Source organism: Enhydra lutris, unplaced genomic scaffold (assembly GCF_002288905.1).
Source record: "Enhydra lutris kenyoni isolate GAN:26980312 unplaced genomic scaffold, ASM228890v2 scaffoldscaffold10, whole genome shotgun sequence".
NCBI classification, from domain to species: Eukaryota; Metazoa; Chordata; class Mammalia; order Carnivora; family Mustelidae; genus Enhydra; species Enhydra lutris.
This window is the reverse complement of record NW_019154094.1, coordinates 34,126,480-34,144,608: the sequence shown is the minus strand read 5'-3', so window position 1 is coordinate 34,144,608 and position 18,129 is coordinate 34,126,480. Positions and strand designations below refer to the sequence as shown.

The 18,129-nt window shown below is 38.1% G+C and overlaps 1 protein-coding gene across 1 annotated transcript in view; it reads right to left on the bottom strand.

Moving 5' to 3' along the window:
- LOC111144035 (contactin 4) overlaps window positions 1-18,129 on the bottom strand; it is a 704,266-nt gene that overhangs the window by 125,072 nt on the left and 561,065 nt on the right. The window contains exon 11 of the mRNA XM_022498106.1: window positions 8,526-8,676. Within this exon, the coding sequence (XP_022353814.1) occupies window positions 8,526-8,676 (151 nt within the window). The remainder of the gene's footprint in view (window positions 1-8,525; window positions 8,677-18,129) is intronic.

The following is an 18,129-nucleotide window of genomic DNA, read 5'->3' as shown; positions in this document are numbered from 1 at the left end:
ATAGAACCCGAATTTAAATTAGGTTATGTTCCTAATCTCAAATGCATCTTATATAAAGGAACTGTGTAATGAATGTTTATTGGATTGAATTTATCAGAGATGTGATATAGGAAGTCAAATCTTGTGGAAGATAAGAGTGAGGGCTGATTCCAAATAGACCAGTTAAGGGGTTAGGTTAAATAGTTGTAAAGTCTATGCTTTGAGATAATGAGGATAGGAATGAGTACAGGGACACAAAGAACTGACTAACAAAAAAGAGGATTAATATAAGACACACCTGGGAAAAATTTTTTTTTTTTTTATCAAGTGTTGCCTTTACATTGGGGACCTTATTTCAGATACTTCTACATAAAAATTCAGTTCTCTTCTCAGCATGTCTTGAGGCATAACCAATACCATGACCACATGAGTCGAACTGTTAGTAGTAGTCCCTGCCTGAATTTGGCTATCGGTTTAACCCCTGACTGTAATACATCATAACATACTCTGCTGAGGTACAAAAGGTTTGTAGCTGAGGAGTTGTTCATGGAATCTCCTGTACCACTGGGTTTGATATCATTACAAATGTTTAAAAACACATCTCTCTAAATTCTTCTGCAACTGTACTTCAGAGGACTTAAAGTCATAACTATTTTGTCCATGGCTCTAGGAGAGATCAACTGAGGCAACGGAGGAAAGTTCTAGGTCTGCATTTGGAGAGCAGAATAAGCTCTATTTCTAAAACTGCACATGCAAAATTAAAATGATATAGTACTACCAATAAGCAAGGCAACAGATTCTATCTAGAGCAATGATGCTCATGTTGCTTTGATGTTGTTTTGCCTCCAAGGCAGGATTTCCATTATTATGGAGATGAACTGCCTCTAATTATTGCAATAACATAATTGTTCCCCAGGGCAGAATTCCTAATAACAGAGCTATACAGCTCTGCAGCAACTGTAAGAGATATCCTGAATGCAGGTTTCTCATTAAGAGCACATATATAGACACTGTGCTTCCAGAAGAGAAACAGAATGCCTGAAGCAATAAACTCTGCTTTCCTCACTAGGATTCGATCGGCCTTTTGGGCAAATACCTGCCATCACATTTGCTCTGCATCCCAGACTGCTGGAGTCTTCAGACCAGGCTTTCACACTTTATATACAGCATGCAGTTTTGTAGCCCTGTGCTGGGATTTGCCTCCATGTAGTACATGAATTTCAACTCTTCCAAAGGCCTTTGGGAGAAGAGGCATATTAGGGCCATGATCTAATTTTACCTCAGAGGCAGACTTTAGTATCTCTAGGCGAGAAACATGAATATGAATTTTATTCCTATTTGGGTTGAATATTCTCATGGAATGCTAGACTTGATCTGATTAGACTGTGGGGATCAGACAAACCTAAATATATATTACAGTCTGTGACAAAATGCCTAAGAATATTGATGTTGATACTGTCTTCAAGAGAGGTCCACAGTGGTCTGAAAATGTTTGCCCAAGGTGACGTCCAGGTTCCTAAACCCAGTGGTCATCTTTGAGCTGTTAGTTGGTTGCATATCTTGAAGGCACAAAATGCATGTTCTTTCTTGAACCTTTCTGCTCCCTTGGTATCTGTTTGTTATATTCCTCTATTTGTTTTTCTACACCTTTGGGTCTGCTTTCTTAATCCTTCCATCAGGCTCTGCTTCTACCATTCTGTGTACGTGGTTGTTCCTCAGGGTTTCTTCCTTTGATTCACATGCTCTTATTTGACAAACTTCTGTCTGGATGAATTTACCCACTCCGCTGCGTCTTATCTACTGGCGATATGTAGGTCTCATTGCTTTCCTGAACTCAGACTTATATTTCAAGTTCCTATTGGACACATTTGCTGAGTACTTACTCTATACTGGGCATTGTCCTAGATGCTACCACTATAGAATGGAACAAAATACATTCAAAGGGCCCAGTGTCACCACAGGAAGAAGAAGGAGGCCCAAGAGGAGGTCAGAGTTATGTGATGTGGGTAGGCTCAACTTGATTCATCTTTGTTGGCTTTGAGGATGGAGGAGGGGGGCCATGAGCCCAAAAACAAAGGTGGCCTCTGGAAAGCTGGAAATAGATTCCTATCTAAAGTTCCCAGAAGGAACACATGATTTTAGCCTAATGAGACCCATTGCAGGCTTTTGATCTCCAGAACTGTAAAATACTGTATTGTTTAAGTCAAATGCAACACAAACACACATGCACCTGCACAAATTTTTGTTCTTGTGGAATTTACATTCTGATTGGGTGGAGGGTGGGGAATTCATAAGTATGTAGTGTGTTAGATGGCGATAAGAACTACGGAGAATATAAAGCAGGTAAAGAGGATGGGAATTTTACAATTTTCAACAGGTTCGTAGGGAAAATCTTCTCTGAGTAGGTGATACTTGAATGGGAATTCTTATTCGAATGTGACACCTCCACTTGCAGGCACTTCAAATTCAACATGTTAATATTAATCTATTTTCTCCTCTCAGACTTGCTCTCTTTGTAGTGACTACTGTGGCAATTGGCCTACTGGGCACTGGCTGCTCACGTTAGAATCCCAGGAGTCATTTTTATCCCCTCTTTCTTCATACAATCTTTCTACTTACAACATCATTAAATCTTTTCAAATTTTACCCTTTTAAGAGTCTGTCGGTCTTCCTTCCTTTACTCTCAAGAGACTGAAGTCAATGTTCTTTTCATTTCCATCCCAGACTGTTGCCTGCAATTGGTCTGCTTGCCTCTCCAAACTTGCTCCTCTCTGATTCTTTTCTGTACTGCAGGCAGAGCAACCCCTTCACAGTACTGTATGACAGTGCACTGCTTGCATAAAATCCTTCAATTCTCCAGGGTCTTCAAGTTCAAGTCTAAGCTCTGTAGATGTAAAGTGCAAGGCCTCCACAATCTATTGTTGGCCTACATTTTTTCAGTGTTCCTTCTCAATATATCACCTTTATAACATGTGCCCTAGGATTACTGAAAAACATATTGTTATTTTGCTGCTGGGTCCCTGCACTAGTGAGCATCTTGAGGGCTGGGTTTATGTCTCCCCTTTCTCTCTATCCCTAGCACCGAGCAGAGGGGTTAGCATATGGCAAGTACCCAATGCATTCTTCATTCATTGAACAAAACTGGAGTGGGCTAGTTTGACAGAAGAGTCATGCTGCTATTCTGAAACCATGCCCGTGACATGCAGGCTGTAAGTTTGAGATTCTTTCCAGCCACACTCAGTGGCACATCTATATTGGTGATTGTCCATTAGCTTGACATAATCTATTAGCCTAATGTCTAAAAGGGAGGAGAGAAATTCTCAAGCATGAATAAGACTAAGAAGTCTTTATTTACACAGTTAACGAAAGTAACATTTCGCTCATTTCTTCAGCTTCAGTGAGAAGTAAAATATTTCGTCTAAGTGAATTTTCCAGTCAACTAGATCTACCCCTGTAAGCACTAAGATAATTTTTAAAAATAACCTTTGGGAGTGAGTGGTATTTCTATGATGTATTATATACACTTGTCTGCCTTACTAATCTAAGGTCACTGAAGTAACTTTTCCTCTTCAGAGACATCATATAACAGTAATTATCATGCTTTTCTTCAGAGATAAAATAAAGCTGTTTGTTCCCTTTATTAATATTGCTTTTAATTCTAGGTGGCATACTTTTAGAAAGACAGTGAAAGAAATGATCAAGACAGTGAAAGGATGCGAGAATACTGTCATATGAACAATATCAGGGACATGTAGGCTTGGAAAAGAATTAAAGAGGGCAGGACTATAGCCTGCCAGTCTATATAAAGGGAAGGATTGGGGGTGGAGAAAAATCAGATTTGTCAGCATAACTTCAGAAAGTGAACTGAAACACAATGAGTGAAAGTTACAAGGATATAGCTTATGAAGAAAAAAAAAATCTTTTAACAATTAGTTAGGTCTCCATCATTAGAGGTGGCTAGGGAAGGATAAGGGGCCAGCCATTGTGGGGACCCCCTATCCTGGACTGGAAGGTGGGTTCTGTGACTACAGCAGGAATTTGGCACTGTTGTCTGTCCAGCATTCATTTACTCTTTTTTTTTTTTTTTTAAAGATTTTATTTATTTATTTATTTGACAGAGAGAGATCACAAGTAGATGGAGAGGCAGGCAGAGAGAGAGAGAGAGAGAGGGAAGCAGGTTTCCTGCTGAGCAGAGAACCCGATGCGGGACTCGATCCCAGGACCCTGAGATCATGACCTGAGCCGAAGGCAGCGGCTTAACCCACTGAGCCACCCAGGCGCCCCTCATTTACTCTTGTTCTGGTAGTAGGAACCTTAAATTTCTTTGGGGAAACCCTTCTCAGTCCATGTGGTTTAAAGTGGGGCTTCCCCATATGCTCTCTGAGATCAGTGAATCACATTCTCCTACACAGGGCATCACATCCTCCCTGAATATACTTGGATCAGGGGAGAACACTGACCAAAGCAGGTTTATTTAATTACATGAAAACTGACTCTGGAATTGCTATGAGAAGCTAGAAAAGAAGGCAGCCTAGGACTGCTGACAGCCGTCCTAGTGCCAGGAGAGGAGAGCCTTTTAGAAGGTGGAGTCAAGACGGAAGGCAGGGCTGGTGACAGATGAAGAGAGCCAGAGTCCTGATGCCCCTGTGTGAGCTCCTGAGCCCTGCTGCACCTTCAGTCAGGCCATCCCTGTCCTTCTCAGACACTTGAGCCGAAGTACTGCAGCCAGGCATGACCTGGGTTTCTGTCACTTACACCAAAAGAGCCCATTCTGGTTGAAACATGGTTTCAGGCTCCTTACAATACCAGGATCCTAGGTTTTTATCAATGATTCTGCTACTTTTGTACTCAGATGTTTTGTTTCTAATTAACTTCAATCTCATCTGTTTCAAATGCCTTTTATCTAGAAACTAAAAGTAAACAAAATTATCAATCTTATTCAGTTAGTTGACTTATTTGCTCACTTAATCCACATAATCTTGCTGCTTTGATGGTAACAATAGGTGTTTCCTGAAGACTCAAGTACTTGGGCTTTGTGACAGGTCATAACTGTTTTAAATATCTGATATTGCCTAAACTCTGGTAGCTGGAAATGTGTAAAAGACAAAAAGAAATGTTTTATATACATAATTACAAAGCTATAAAAGTTAAAAATTAAATCCCATTTAGATGCATTGTATAGAGAGGGCTACTGTGAATATGCTTTAAATTTCTAAAGGTATGACAAAGCAAAGTAAGTACATACAAACATACTTTTTAAATAGTTCACATGTTACATTAAACCAATCTTTCTCAGTCTATATCCCCTGGGATAACTACAATATCACCATATGATTCAATAAAATAAAAAACTTAAAACCGTTGCTTCATATACTTTCATTATAAATTCGCTTGTAGGCAGTTGGTTAGTTAAGACAAAAGTTAAAGTTCATTTACAAAATAGTGTTTGGCAAAATCAGTCTAAACACAGACTCTGGGGAGCACATTACTAGAAAGGGGTGGTTGACCATAAAGTTTTGTTTCACCAAAACACTGTACCAGTACTTTGTACTTAGGTTATTAGTAACTTTTTACTCAAAGGTTAAAGGTTTGCTGTTTGGTTCTTAAGAGTCCATATCTTAAAAGAGATTTAGGGCTAATAAATTCATGTACTAGAAACTATAACTCAGCACTGGGAACAAAGAAGTGTGCCTTTTGTGTTGGTCTAAAATGTCAATCTTTTCCTAAAATAGGAGTCCTAAAATTTTTCACTCATGAATTGTTTTGCTCATCCACTTAATAGACTTTCTCCTTTACCAGAAAAAAAGGGAGAAAAATGGCAAAATTTCTTCTCTTCCAGTGAGAAAACATTAAAATCTTTTCTATTTTTCATGCTTTTTAGAAATTATGAGATATACAACTGAGTTTATATCTTTCTCAGAAGTTAAAATCCAGTGACTCATGGAGTAAACTTGGTATGTGGATCCATGTTTTAATAACCATTACAATTATAAAAATTAGTTGCTGACAGTAAAAAGTTAAGAGAGTTCAAATAAAAGCCCTGATTTCTAGCTTCTCTTGAAGAATGGAAAGACAGGGAGGCAGCAATAATGTTCCAATTTAGTGGCAGGTGCGTCCCTTGGATGTAGCACACCATCATTCCCCTTAATGTTACACCTGGCAGCTTTGGGACTCATGCACATTACCCACATCAGTCTGTCTGCTTAATACAATCTGAGTGAGGTAGGAGGAAGGAGCAGAGCTGTGAGAACACAGCACCCATGTGGAGGAGGAAGTGCTAATACTGAGAGTTAGGGTCTTGCCTGGTGACTCTGGTGGTGGAGGTGAAAAAGAGCAAGGCTTCGTTAAATACATCTTTAGTGCCATATAAATGCTGAAAAAATTAACCAAGTTAATATAAATGCTGAAGCAATATGTGAACCCTATTAATCAAATTAGTAGGAGAAAGAATGAGAACTGGAGAGAGACAAGCTTTGTGGGAAGTCAAGTGGTAGAAACAATCCATGAAATTCACTTGTTAGGTAGAGTTCTTGATATTGATATACCATTTTCCCAAAGGTAATCTGATCAGTATATAACAATGGTTAAGTTATAGCAGTGGTAAGTAGTCATTAATACTGTTCAAAATATTAGGTCATCATTTTTTTTCCCCCTAGGCACAAACTAAGATTGTATTTCCTTGCTGGCGTGAACTTTTGAAGAGCCATGTGACTTCTTTTGGCTAATGAAACATGAGTGAAAATGAAGTATTTGACGTCTGGGCAAAAGCTTTAAGTGCATGTTCGGCCACTCTCTTTCCCTTCTGCAATACTGATGTTGCGGAGGATGTTACTCTACCAGCCTTGGTTGTTGAGGACAGCAAAGCCACCCTCAGACCCCTGAGGGACATGCAGTGTGAATTACAAATAGACTTCTATTGTTTTAAATCACTGTAGGTTGTTGGTTACAGTAATCTTACTCTAACTTGATTTATTCATGGATTGTGACATGTCTATTACCTGTATTATTTTATTATTTTTTTAAAAGATTTTATTTATTTATTTGACAGACAGAGATCACAAGTAGGCAGAGAAGCAGGCAGAGAGAGAGGAGGAAGCAGGCTCCCTGCCGAGCAGAGTGCCCGATACGGGGCTTAATCCCAGGACCCTGGGATCATGACCCGAGCCGAAAGCAGAGGCTTTAACCCACTGAGCCACCCAGGTGCCCCTATTACCTGTATTATTTTAAAGTACTTTTTCTTTACGTCATTGTGAAACTAAAAATTTACAATGTACCCTTAGTCTAAGCATTATATGTGGTACATATTAGTTATATTTCAACTGCATTTAATAAACAAAGTAAATGCATAATTATTAAAAGTAATCTTACATACCACCTTTGGGGAAATAATGAGGTAAAACAGGAAATAAACCCTCAGGTTACAAAATAAGAACCTGTCCTCTCAAGCTCCAAGTAGGTCTTTAAATTTGAACACCATGCCAATATTCAGTGAAAAACGTTGCTTCCTTTATATAAAAGAAATCAGGAAGGATATATATTATGAATTTAATAAGTGTATGAATACACCATCTATAAACCGTATCAAGTTTGTTTGCAAAAATCATTAATAAGCACATCATCATCAGCGCAAAGATCTAATTTGCATATGCAAATCCAAAGGTGTACAGGTGTAAAAGGTAGATACGGATACATTTTTACAGGCTTCCACTTTGGAACCTCAAGTACTTGACCTTTAGCATCAATTAAAATCATTATGTATACAGCTAGTAAATGCTCTGACATAGACTCACGCATAATTACCATTTTCCAACAGATTGAGTAGATTACAGAAAGGGATGGGGGATGTTTTATAGGGGTGACAGCCAAGAAAAGGTCTTACAGGTACCTGCCATTTGGTGTAATTTGACCTAAAACCCCAAACAACCCATATATATATTTACACTGTATAAACAGCAGGCATTCTAAGTGTAGTTCACATATAAAAGGAAATACACAAGAGTTTATATGTCAGAAAGAAAAAATAACTTGTTTCAAAAAGATGTCACTAAAATAATCACAACTATGTTATATGCAGAATGAGTTTTAGAATTAGTAATATTTAGCCTCAAAAAAAAAAAAAAAGGAGAAACTATTGAGACGTAATAGCCATTGCTGAATATTTGAGAAGTTGTCACAGCAAAGACACATTGGATTTCTTTGTTTTAGGAAAAACAAGTAATATGGAGAAAAGTGGGTGAATCAACAAATAATTTTTAGGCTAAAATTAAAGGAAGGTTTTTCCAGCTGCTCACCTTTGAGCAGCTCTGACAGTCAACAGAGATCATGAAATCTCTCTTTGCAGGGAGGGTTTTGGAGAATCTTAATATAACAAGAAGGATTAGAGAGACCAGCTAATTTTAATTCCACACTCTTCCAAAACTTCAGATCTTTGAATAACATTTAGTCCATCAACAGCAGATGGTAAATTTCTCCCTCTAGAACTATTAATAACAGACAAATAAATTATTATAGATTAATCAATTATTAAAAATATCTCAAGATAATACCTTTCATTTTCTCTTAATATGTCCCTTCCTTTCTTCCAGGTGTAGACAGGTTTAGGAGAAGCTTTTGGCTTACACTCAATGACAACTTCACCTCCCACTTTGACAAGAGTTACTCTTTTTAAGAGGGTTCTCGAAAAATCCGGACCCACAGCTGGAAGAGAATACAGAAAATAAAATAATTATTATGGAAGGAAAAAAAAAACACCCACCAGATCATGCTTTAGCCTTTTTCTTTCTACAGTGTATTTATTGTTGCCTTGGGCATCAAAGGGAAGAGGTTAAATTTTTTCTAAAGTAAAAAGAGTAGCACTGTACATTTTGATGGGTTTATTAAAAATCGAGGTTAATTTATATGTGGTAAAATGCCCCAGTTTCAAGTGTACAGCTTGATGAATTGGGTATACTACACTAAGAAGATCAAGATACAGAACATTCCATCACTCTATTCAGAGACTCAAAAAATTATTTCATGTTCAAATGAATAAAAATTTTAAAATTTCAGGGAAGCATAAGAAAAGATAAACAAAAAATCCATAAGGCATTTTTCTGATTATGGAGGTTAAAGCATTCCTTCTTTGATAACAGTTTCTGCCTCTGCTCCGTCCCTTACCACTCTGTGCATGTCTCCATGAGAACATGCTGAAATGTCTCTATCATCACCCTCTGAGCTTCTACTTAAAAACAAGGGCTTTCTCCAGCTTTCCGCTACTGTTGCCTAATGCAATGCTTGGCTCACGCAGGATAAACTGGGGCTTGCTCTTAGAAAACTCAATTCCATGCTCACTATGAGTGTTCTAAATTCATTTTATAACTCAGGTGGTTATACGAAAATAATGTTAAAGAATTATTGCTTTCCTAAAACAATAGATACACATTTGTATCCTCTTGGAAGGAATTTAAAAGATGCCTTTCTGAAAAAAATCTCCATTTCCTTCTGAGTTAATTAAATTAATGTGATCTAAGATCTCTTTTGAGGAGGGATTCACCTCTTGGAATCTTAATTTCACTATATTTAAAATCCCCGACTCCCAGCAGTTTGACCTACTAGAATCTAAGATTTTAGATCACATTGAATGTGAAATTTAAATACCACAAATTACTTAAATGAGGACAGAGAGTGAGAATATATGTATGTGAATAGGGAGAATGGGAGTCAATTTCTTAATTGCAACCAAACCAGGTACTAGTGATATATATATTAAAAAAATATAACAAAAATAAGCTTCAGTGAAAGCAAGTTAAAGTTTTATTAAATGCTTTTGTTGTGGAAATATTTTCAGTAATTGTCTAGAAAGAAATAAAAGTGGAAAGTCTATTTTTTAAAGGGGTGATGCAATGTATGACTGGAGCTGGTTTTACTATGCAAAGGTGAAATTGAGTAGATGAATTTAGTAGGCAGTTGATATCTCCATCTGTGTACCTTGGATTTGTGAGGGCAATCTACAACTTGGAGTATAATTCTATAATGATAAGTACAATTAGTAAGTAACCTACAAGTTGTTACTGATGTTTCTGCTACAATGAGATAAATGTATTCCTAGTATGATCTGCAAAATCACATAATAAAAATTATAGGATTATGAAAAAGATGGGGTCAGGACAGACCTACCTAATATTTATGTAACACCACACTATTAAAGAAACACCTGACCACCCCTTGAATAAATGTATTAGCATGATTAAAAAGATAAGTGAAATTCCTAATAAATACTACAAAAAATGCAGAGCATATGTGTGTGAATTGTACATGTGTGTGAAGACAGCTTGATGAAAGACAGAAGAAAGAGTTGAGATCGCTCAACTCAAGCAAACAAGTAAAACTGGAAAGACTTTGTAACAAAGCAAAATCTGCCGGAAGCCTGAAGAGAACCATGCTATCGGCACTGTCATGTCACCTAGTCAAACTAAGCCAAGAGGAAGAATGTAGGTGAGGGGAACGGCGGGCAACGTCGTTTTGCCTCGGATACTGTGTTGACTTGAATCAGTGGGCTCTGTGTTTGATTGCTGCCATGTATGAAATACATGAACAAAACCAGCATTTATGTTCTACTGTCATTATTACCCCATTTACCACTCCCATACATGCTAATATGCAGCACAGAAAGGATCCCATAGTACAACAGCCTCATTCTCATCTTAAACACCTGAACTGACACATTAATGTTAAAAAAAAAATCAAATTTCTAGAAGTTTTTGAAAAAGAGTATTTTGTGAAATAGAGTTACAAAGCTGTATCATATACAAATCCCTTCTTAAAAGTGTATCTTTCTACACACACATTTTTATCACTTTAGGCAGACATTTTTCATCTGTTCAGGAGGAATTCTGAAATTGCATTTGAAATGAGTTTACATAAATCAAACTGTGCACAACACAGGGGTGTATTTGTCAAAAAACTATATATTGCTTTTACAGGATTTGAAATAGCATGATATCAGCCTCACAGAAGACAGAAAACACACCTTCCAGTTTCAGAAGCATTTTCACTGTACATTTCACTGTTTACGTGCATTATTATCTTGTGGATCTCCTAGTGATAAGAGTGGCTTTGAATATCTTTGAATATCTTTCATTAATAAAAATAGAATTATAAATTCAAATCTCTTCCCTTTGTTTACTTAATTTGCTTAATTTACCTCTACCGTTATTCAACCCTGCAAATCTATCAGCTTCCACATTAAGCTGCAGTGCTTTCTAGGGCAAGATTGTCAAACCTTCATCAGTTTGTGAATACTTGACCCATTAATGGTTTTGTAAACATTCTGCCATTTTGTGACCATCTGTTGCACCTAAGACGCCCTTAAGTGTATGGAATGATGTTTTTTCCTGTCTGTACCTTGTATTTAAGTGAAAGGAGTCCGTTAAATTTGACATTCACAAAGAAATTAGGTTTTAAAAGTTACCGGTAAGGTCCTCAGTAGAGCACTATTAGAACCCAACCTTTGCTGGCACTTAAAAATTTAGTACACATTGAAGGTGAAACTTCAGTAGGTTCTTAATAGCTCAGAAAAGGTAAAACCAATTGTCAAATTGCCCACTTGAATATGAGAGTTGCTCAGATACTGGGGGATCCTCATTTGCTAAATCTAATGCACTTAGGGGATAATATTTCTTACATCAACTACTAGAGGGCACTGCTCTCTAAGTGTTGGAATGAGTCAGGTTACAGGACCACTTTCATTTGGAAAATGCAACTTTTTATTATTTATCAACGATCTTTAATTCATTAACATTACATGATCTATGAGAAGCATCCAGCCAGAAGAAGTTCTCTCTGTAATTCTCAACTGTTTGGTTTTACTGAATTAAATGACTCTTGGTCACATGTCAAGGGTATTTAAAGTAGCTAACAGAACCCTTGAAAACAAAAGTTTTGTGACTTAGTGTCATTTCTCAAGAGAGAGAGAGCAAGGGTGGTAACTCTTTGACTGGATGTGCAAAGGGAGTAACATTTGGAAAATGTACGAATGTGCTTTTCATTATTGAAGAGGAAAGGATAATTCTGCATACAGTTCTACTGCACTTAGTCTGTAGAAACATCACTAGCAACATTGCCAGTGGATGGAGACTATTCCGTTTGGCCCTTCTGGAATTTCAGAAGTCTTGACTATTTTAAACTTTATTATCTTTAACTATTACCTCATCATTCCATAAAAATAAACCTAGAATGAATTCATCCATTCAAATGTTTTCACCGCTAAAGAGAAAATGCTGGTATCAGAGTTTAAAACCCCAAGATTTTTCTGGCTTGCTGGGTAGATAACTAGAAGGCTGCTTACAGTGGGAATCTTCTTTCTAGGTCCATCATTTCAGAATGGTGGATTCAAAATCAGCCCTCTCTAGCCAAGGACAACATTCACAAGAAGACTCAACAAACTCTGAAGTAAGATTTCTCTTTTCTAATATCAGCATGATGTGTCCCTTTTAAGTTCCTCATACCTGTGCCCTGCTTGTTTTGGTTGAATATATTGAATGTCCTGCTTACCTGGGTCTCCTCCTACCGTTCTTATGTTTATGGATTCCTGCTCCTTTGGGAAGGTTATTGTAAAAGAAAAGTAATAATATTTATAGTCATGAGGTTGTTTTGAAGAATAGATGAAATGATAAATGTATTGTATATTAAGTACTTAGCCCAATATTTGCTTCATTCCTACTTCTCCTCTCTGTTATCTCCACTACCGCCACCACCATTATTAGGGGACTTTATGCTGAAATATAAGAGTGCTTTTTAGAGCCAAATAAACTTATCATGGCTGGAATTTTTTTTTAAATTTTGAAATAATTATAGATGTACAGTCACAAAGATAGAGAGGTCATGTGTATTTCATTTACTTTCTCCTAACGACTGATTATACCCTATGTGAGCATTCTACAACATCAAAATAAGGAAAGTGGTCATTGGTACAATGTGTGTCTTTAGTTCTGTGTTATTTTATCACCTATGCAGACTTGAATAACTACCACTGAAATCAAGACACAGAAGTATTCCATCATAACAAAGATTTTTCTCAGGCACCTTTTATAGCCACATCCAGCTCCTTCCTGCTGAATTCTCCCTAATGTCTAGAAACCACTAATCTATTCTCCATCTCTATAGTTTTGTCATTTTGGGAGAATATTTTATATATAGAATTGCATAGTATGTGACCTTTTCAGAGATATATATATATATATATATATATATATATATATATATATATATTTTTTTTTTTTTTTTTTTTTTACTCTGCCCAATGCTCTTGAGATCCATCTCAGTTGTATGTATCAACAGTTAGTTCTTTTTTATTGCTGAGTAGTGGTATCTCATCCATTCAGTTATAAGTGAAAATAGTTCCTTAATGTTGGCATTTCAGGCACTATGGTAACTGACAAATACTGAGCACAGGAACCATTTCAAGATCTCTCAACAGTTTCTCTGCCAACAACTAGGATCAGGCTTAGCCTTTTTTCTTTTTATAAAAGGCTTGAAAAGCCAAAAATTAATTGTGGAGACTTGGGTGGGAAATTTTTTTCTTATTCCAAGCAAGACATTTTAAAGCCATTTTGGAAGATTATATCTTATATACAGTGATTAACATGTTGACTAGAAATCATTCTTACATGTTTTAAGAGCTTCAGCTGATAAATTCTTGTTAACCACCTTTGAGCTACCCTATTTAAGACAGTATGCATTTTTAAATATCTGTAATCACTCTGACCTCCTTATATAAGTCCAAGTTAGTGATATTTTATTACATTAGACCCAATGTCCTAAACCCTTATACAGATGCCTATCATTGGTTAGACAAGTAGTGTATAGTACTGTAATGCCTTATTTGATTGTAACTTTGTTAGGAGATAGAAATGTTTGTTGAGTGAACAAAAGAGTCATTTGAATGTGGTAGAAAGAATCATAGTATTGTAGTGGTTAAGAAGATGTGGTAGCATTTGTTATTAGCAATCCTTAGATCATCAGTGTCTTGAAGGCAGAGACTTTGTATTATGGATCTATATAACCCTTATTGAGCCCAGTGTTGGGCACAAAGTAGGTATTTAATTGGTATTTGTTGAATAAATGTACATTGTAGGAGAGAATTCAGAGTTCAGTTCAAAACAGAGAAGTCTCTTCTCATGATGCTTTGCCTGGATACCTTTCTTTCCTCCAAGGCGGGTTGTAGATGGCTTCTCAGACTTACAGGATACTCCATCCTTTCTGGAATTGGGACTTAGTATAATGAAGTAGAATTGCCCAAGAAAAAATATGTGGGCTGTTTATACTCTTAAACCACTCTGAAACTACTGGTGTGATGGTAAATTAAGAAATGGCTCTCAAAACAATACACCAAGGAACTTAGCATTTAATGCTCCCCAATTTCTGTGGTGTAAATACTTCCTTCATGGCCAATTTCAAGTTACCAACAAGAAGTCAACACATCCAGAGCTGAAGGATACGTAGACTCAGCTACTGTCAGTAGGAGCTAGCTCCAGCACATAACTTCCCTTCCTCGCTTCTCCTCAAACACACTTACGGGATGGTAACAGGTCGAGTGGGCCCTGGGAGTTCAGCTTTCCCCAGTTTGGAGTCTTTCTCTGAAGCAGTATCATGGTCTCCTCTTTCCTCCCCAGGCACTCTCAACCAACCAACCTAGGGCCAGGAAGACAGGAATTTCGACACCCTTGCATTTCCTTTGATTGTTTCATTTTGTTACCTTAGACTCTGTGAGTCTTGCCCTGCCCTAGACACGCACGCTCAAGAGAAACCTTCAGTGTAGATAAGCAATGTTTACGTTATCCAGCAGTGAATGATTTCTTGCTTATCATGTTCCTTCCAAAACTCCTTACTGAAGTGTTTTTAACATGGAAAGAGAACACAGATTTTGCCTTTGTGCTGCGTTCACTTTCAACCACATTCAAAAGGCTTCATGACTGTCTCACATTAAGTGTAAAATTAATTTCTTCAGAAAACTAGAAGAACCACTGTCTGGTAATATTGGAAAAAAAAAAAGCTGGAATGTCGCTCGGGCAAATGCTTTATTTCTGGTAGAAATCGTCTCACATGATTGACAGAGCTTCTGTCAATACTGGGTTCAACAATGGAAACATGGATTAACTGTATGTACAGTGGTGATAAAAAGAGAACAGCCTAGTCATTATTCTGCTCTCCAACTCCCACTGGCTTTTGTAAGTTAGAAAGCTACTCTCCTCTGATAGCTTAAGATTGGGTAACAAAGGGATTTACAAAGCAGATTCCAGACCTGTGGCACCTGAAGTGAACTGATCACAGGAATCACCTAGAGGAGCTTATTAAATGTATATATACACTCCTGAACTCTACCTACCAGGAGAGGGACTTGAGAATTTACATTTTTATAGTTTTTGCCACTGAAGATGTGACCCCCAGAGCAGAAGCATCGGTGATCATCTGGGAGCTTGTTAAATGCAGAATCTCAGGCTCTTTCTAGGACTCGAAATTAGAATCTAAATTTAACAAGATTCCTAAGTAATGTATACATACATGAAAGTTTGAAAATCAGTTAAATCTTCTTGAATGCCAATTCTAATATGTTCTGGACTACGAAAATACAATCTGTTTGTTGCTAGAAAGTGGTAGAAGGGAAAAAATAATTACTTCATTTCATTGATTGACTATCAGAAAGTCTTGTGTAGATAATCATAAAAGATAAAAAGTAACATATGCTTTTAGAAGATGGCGAAAGTCAAATATTGGAAGGGCAGGAAACAATCTTACTAGATTTGGTACAATAGAGTGAAGTTTTGGAAGCCAAAGCAGACATATCAATATGGTATGCAGAAGGAAAAAGAGCTTATTTCTCACTGGTGGGTAAAAGGAAATGAGTAAGTTTGCTAAAACATTCAAACTTTCTTCTTCATTTTACAATGTAAGAGAATTTATTGGATATCTCTGCAGGTAAAGAATGGTGGACTTCTGGGGGTGCTTGGGTGGCTCAGTCGGTTAAGTGACCAACTCATTTTTGCTTTTTAAGGATATTTTATTTATTTGAGAGCGAGAGAGAATTCACAAGTGGCAAAAGGGGTAGGAGGAGAAGGAGAGGGAGAAGCATACTTCCTGCTGAGCAGGGAGCCTGATGCAGGACTCGATCCTAGGACCCTGGGATCATGACCTGAACTGAAGGCAGACACCTAACCTACTGGGCCACCCGCGCATGCCGCTCCAACTCCTGACTCCTGATTTCAGCTCGGGTCATGAACTCAGGATCATGAGATCGGGCCCTGGATCAGGGCCCAGAGTGGGCGTGGACTGCTTATGGTTCCTCCTCTCTCTCCTGCCCCTCCTCCCAGCCCAAGAAAACCCAAAAAACAAACAAACAAACAAAAACTGTAGACTTGTGAATGAGTAATCCTTCACAGTAGTTTTATAGAAGACCGAGAGATTTTAGCTGTAGGATAGTAAATGGTATCACTGCTCAGTGATACCTTGGGGTGCATTCCTGAATTACACTTTAAATTCTAGCTCAGTGAAGACATTTCCTTGGGTGAACTCATGTAAGAAATTATCATAGTACTTACCCCTCAGATTTCACTGTCTCCTTTCAGTTGGCTTTTCAAAGTAAACTCTATGTCCAACATAAGGCCTGAACTTACAATCTGGAGATCAAGAGTCATGTGCTCTACTGACTGAGCAGCCAGGCACCCCTCCTTCAGTTGGCTTTAAGCCACCAGAGCCATGCCAACCAACATCTTAGCCCAGTTCTCACATGGCAGTCTGTGAGACCTCTCTGTATGCCTAATCCTACTCACCATTTTGGTGAAATGGGCCCTTCAGCCACGGTGAGAAGGTCTGATGCCTGATACTTCTCTTCTACAGGAGGATTTCAGATTCAGAATCTTGATCCAAATCCGAAGATTTGCTAGGTAGATTGTATTCAACTTAAACACCCACAGACACACTCGCACACAACCTGGGATAAATTTCCTGTTTTAGGATAGCGGTTCTCAAAAGTGTGATCATGGACCCTCAGCACCAGCATCACCCAGGAATTTGTTTGAAATGCAGCTCTCCAGGCCCCACTGTATCAGCTACTATATCAGAAATTCTGGGGGTAGGACTCAGTAATCTGTGTTTGAACAAGTCCTCCAGGCGCCTGAGTGGCTCAGTCATTAAGCGTCTGCCTCTGGCTCAGGTCATGATTCCAGGGTCCTGGGATGGAGCCCCACATCGGGCTCCCTGCTCAGCAGGGAGTCTGCTTGTCCTTCTCCTCTGCCCATCCCCCTGCTTGTGCTCACTCACTTGCTCTCTCAAATAATCTTTAAAAAAAAAAAAAGAACAAGTCCTCCGCGTGATTCTGGTGCATGGTAAAGGTTGAGAATACCTTCAAAAAACAATGGCCTTCTGATCTGATCAATCAGAGCAATAGTTCCCAAACCATGTTGTTCACTGGATTCACACCTGGGTCCCAGGCCCAGAGATTGAATTAGTTGATATGGAAGACGGTAAGGCATCAGGAATATTGAAAACCTCCCCGAATGATTGTCATCAGCAAAATCTGAGAATCACAGAAATGGGGTTTGCTGGTGATTTGGAGGCTGTCTACGAGATTTTAATATGGATACTAGTTAACAACAATAAAACACTTCTTGTTTTGCTACAAACACTTCTAGGCTTTAAAAAAGCTTTCACATGGGATCTCTTAGTTTTGGCAGTAAGCTGAATAATGGCTTACTCATTTTATGGATAAAGGAAGGCTTAGTGACTTGTTAAAAATATCAAAGTGGGGGGTGGCACCTGGGGGGTTAAGTGTCTGCCTTCAGCTCAGGTCATGATCCTAGAGTCCTAGGATCATGCCCACATTGGGCTCCGTGCTCAGCAGGGAGTCTGCTTTTCCCTCCGCCCCTTACCCTGCTCCTGTTCTCTCTCTCACTCGTCTCTCTCTCTCTCTCTCACTAATAAATAAATAAAATCTTAAAAATATATATATCAAAGTGGAATTTGAGATCCAAGCATAGCTTTCCTTTTTCAGGACAATTTTAGTCAAGCTCCTGCCTAGATGACTACATCAGAGTAAGAAAGGCCCTTGTCCTCTCACTGGATGCTGATCACACTCAGCACATTTGATTATTTTGTAATCTGGCTCAACGAGGCAGT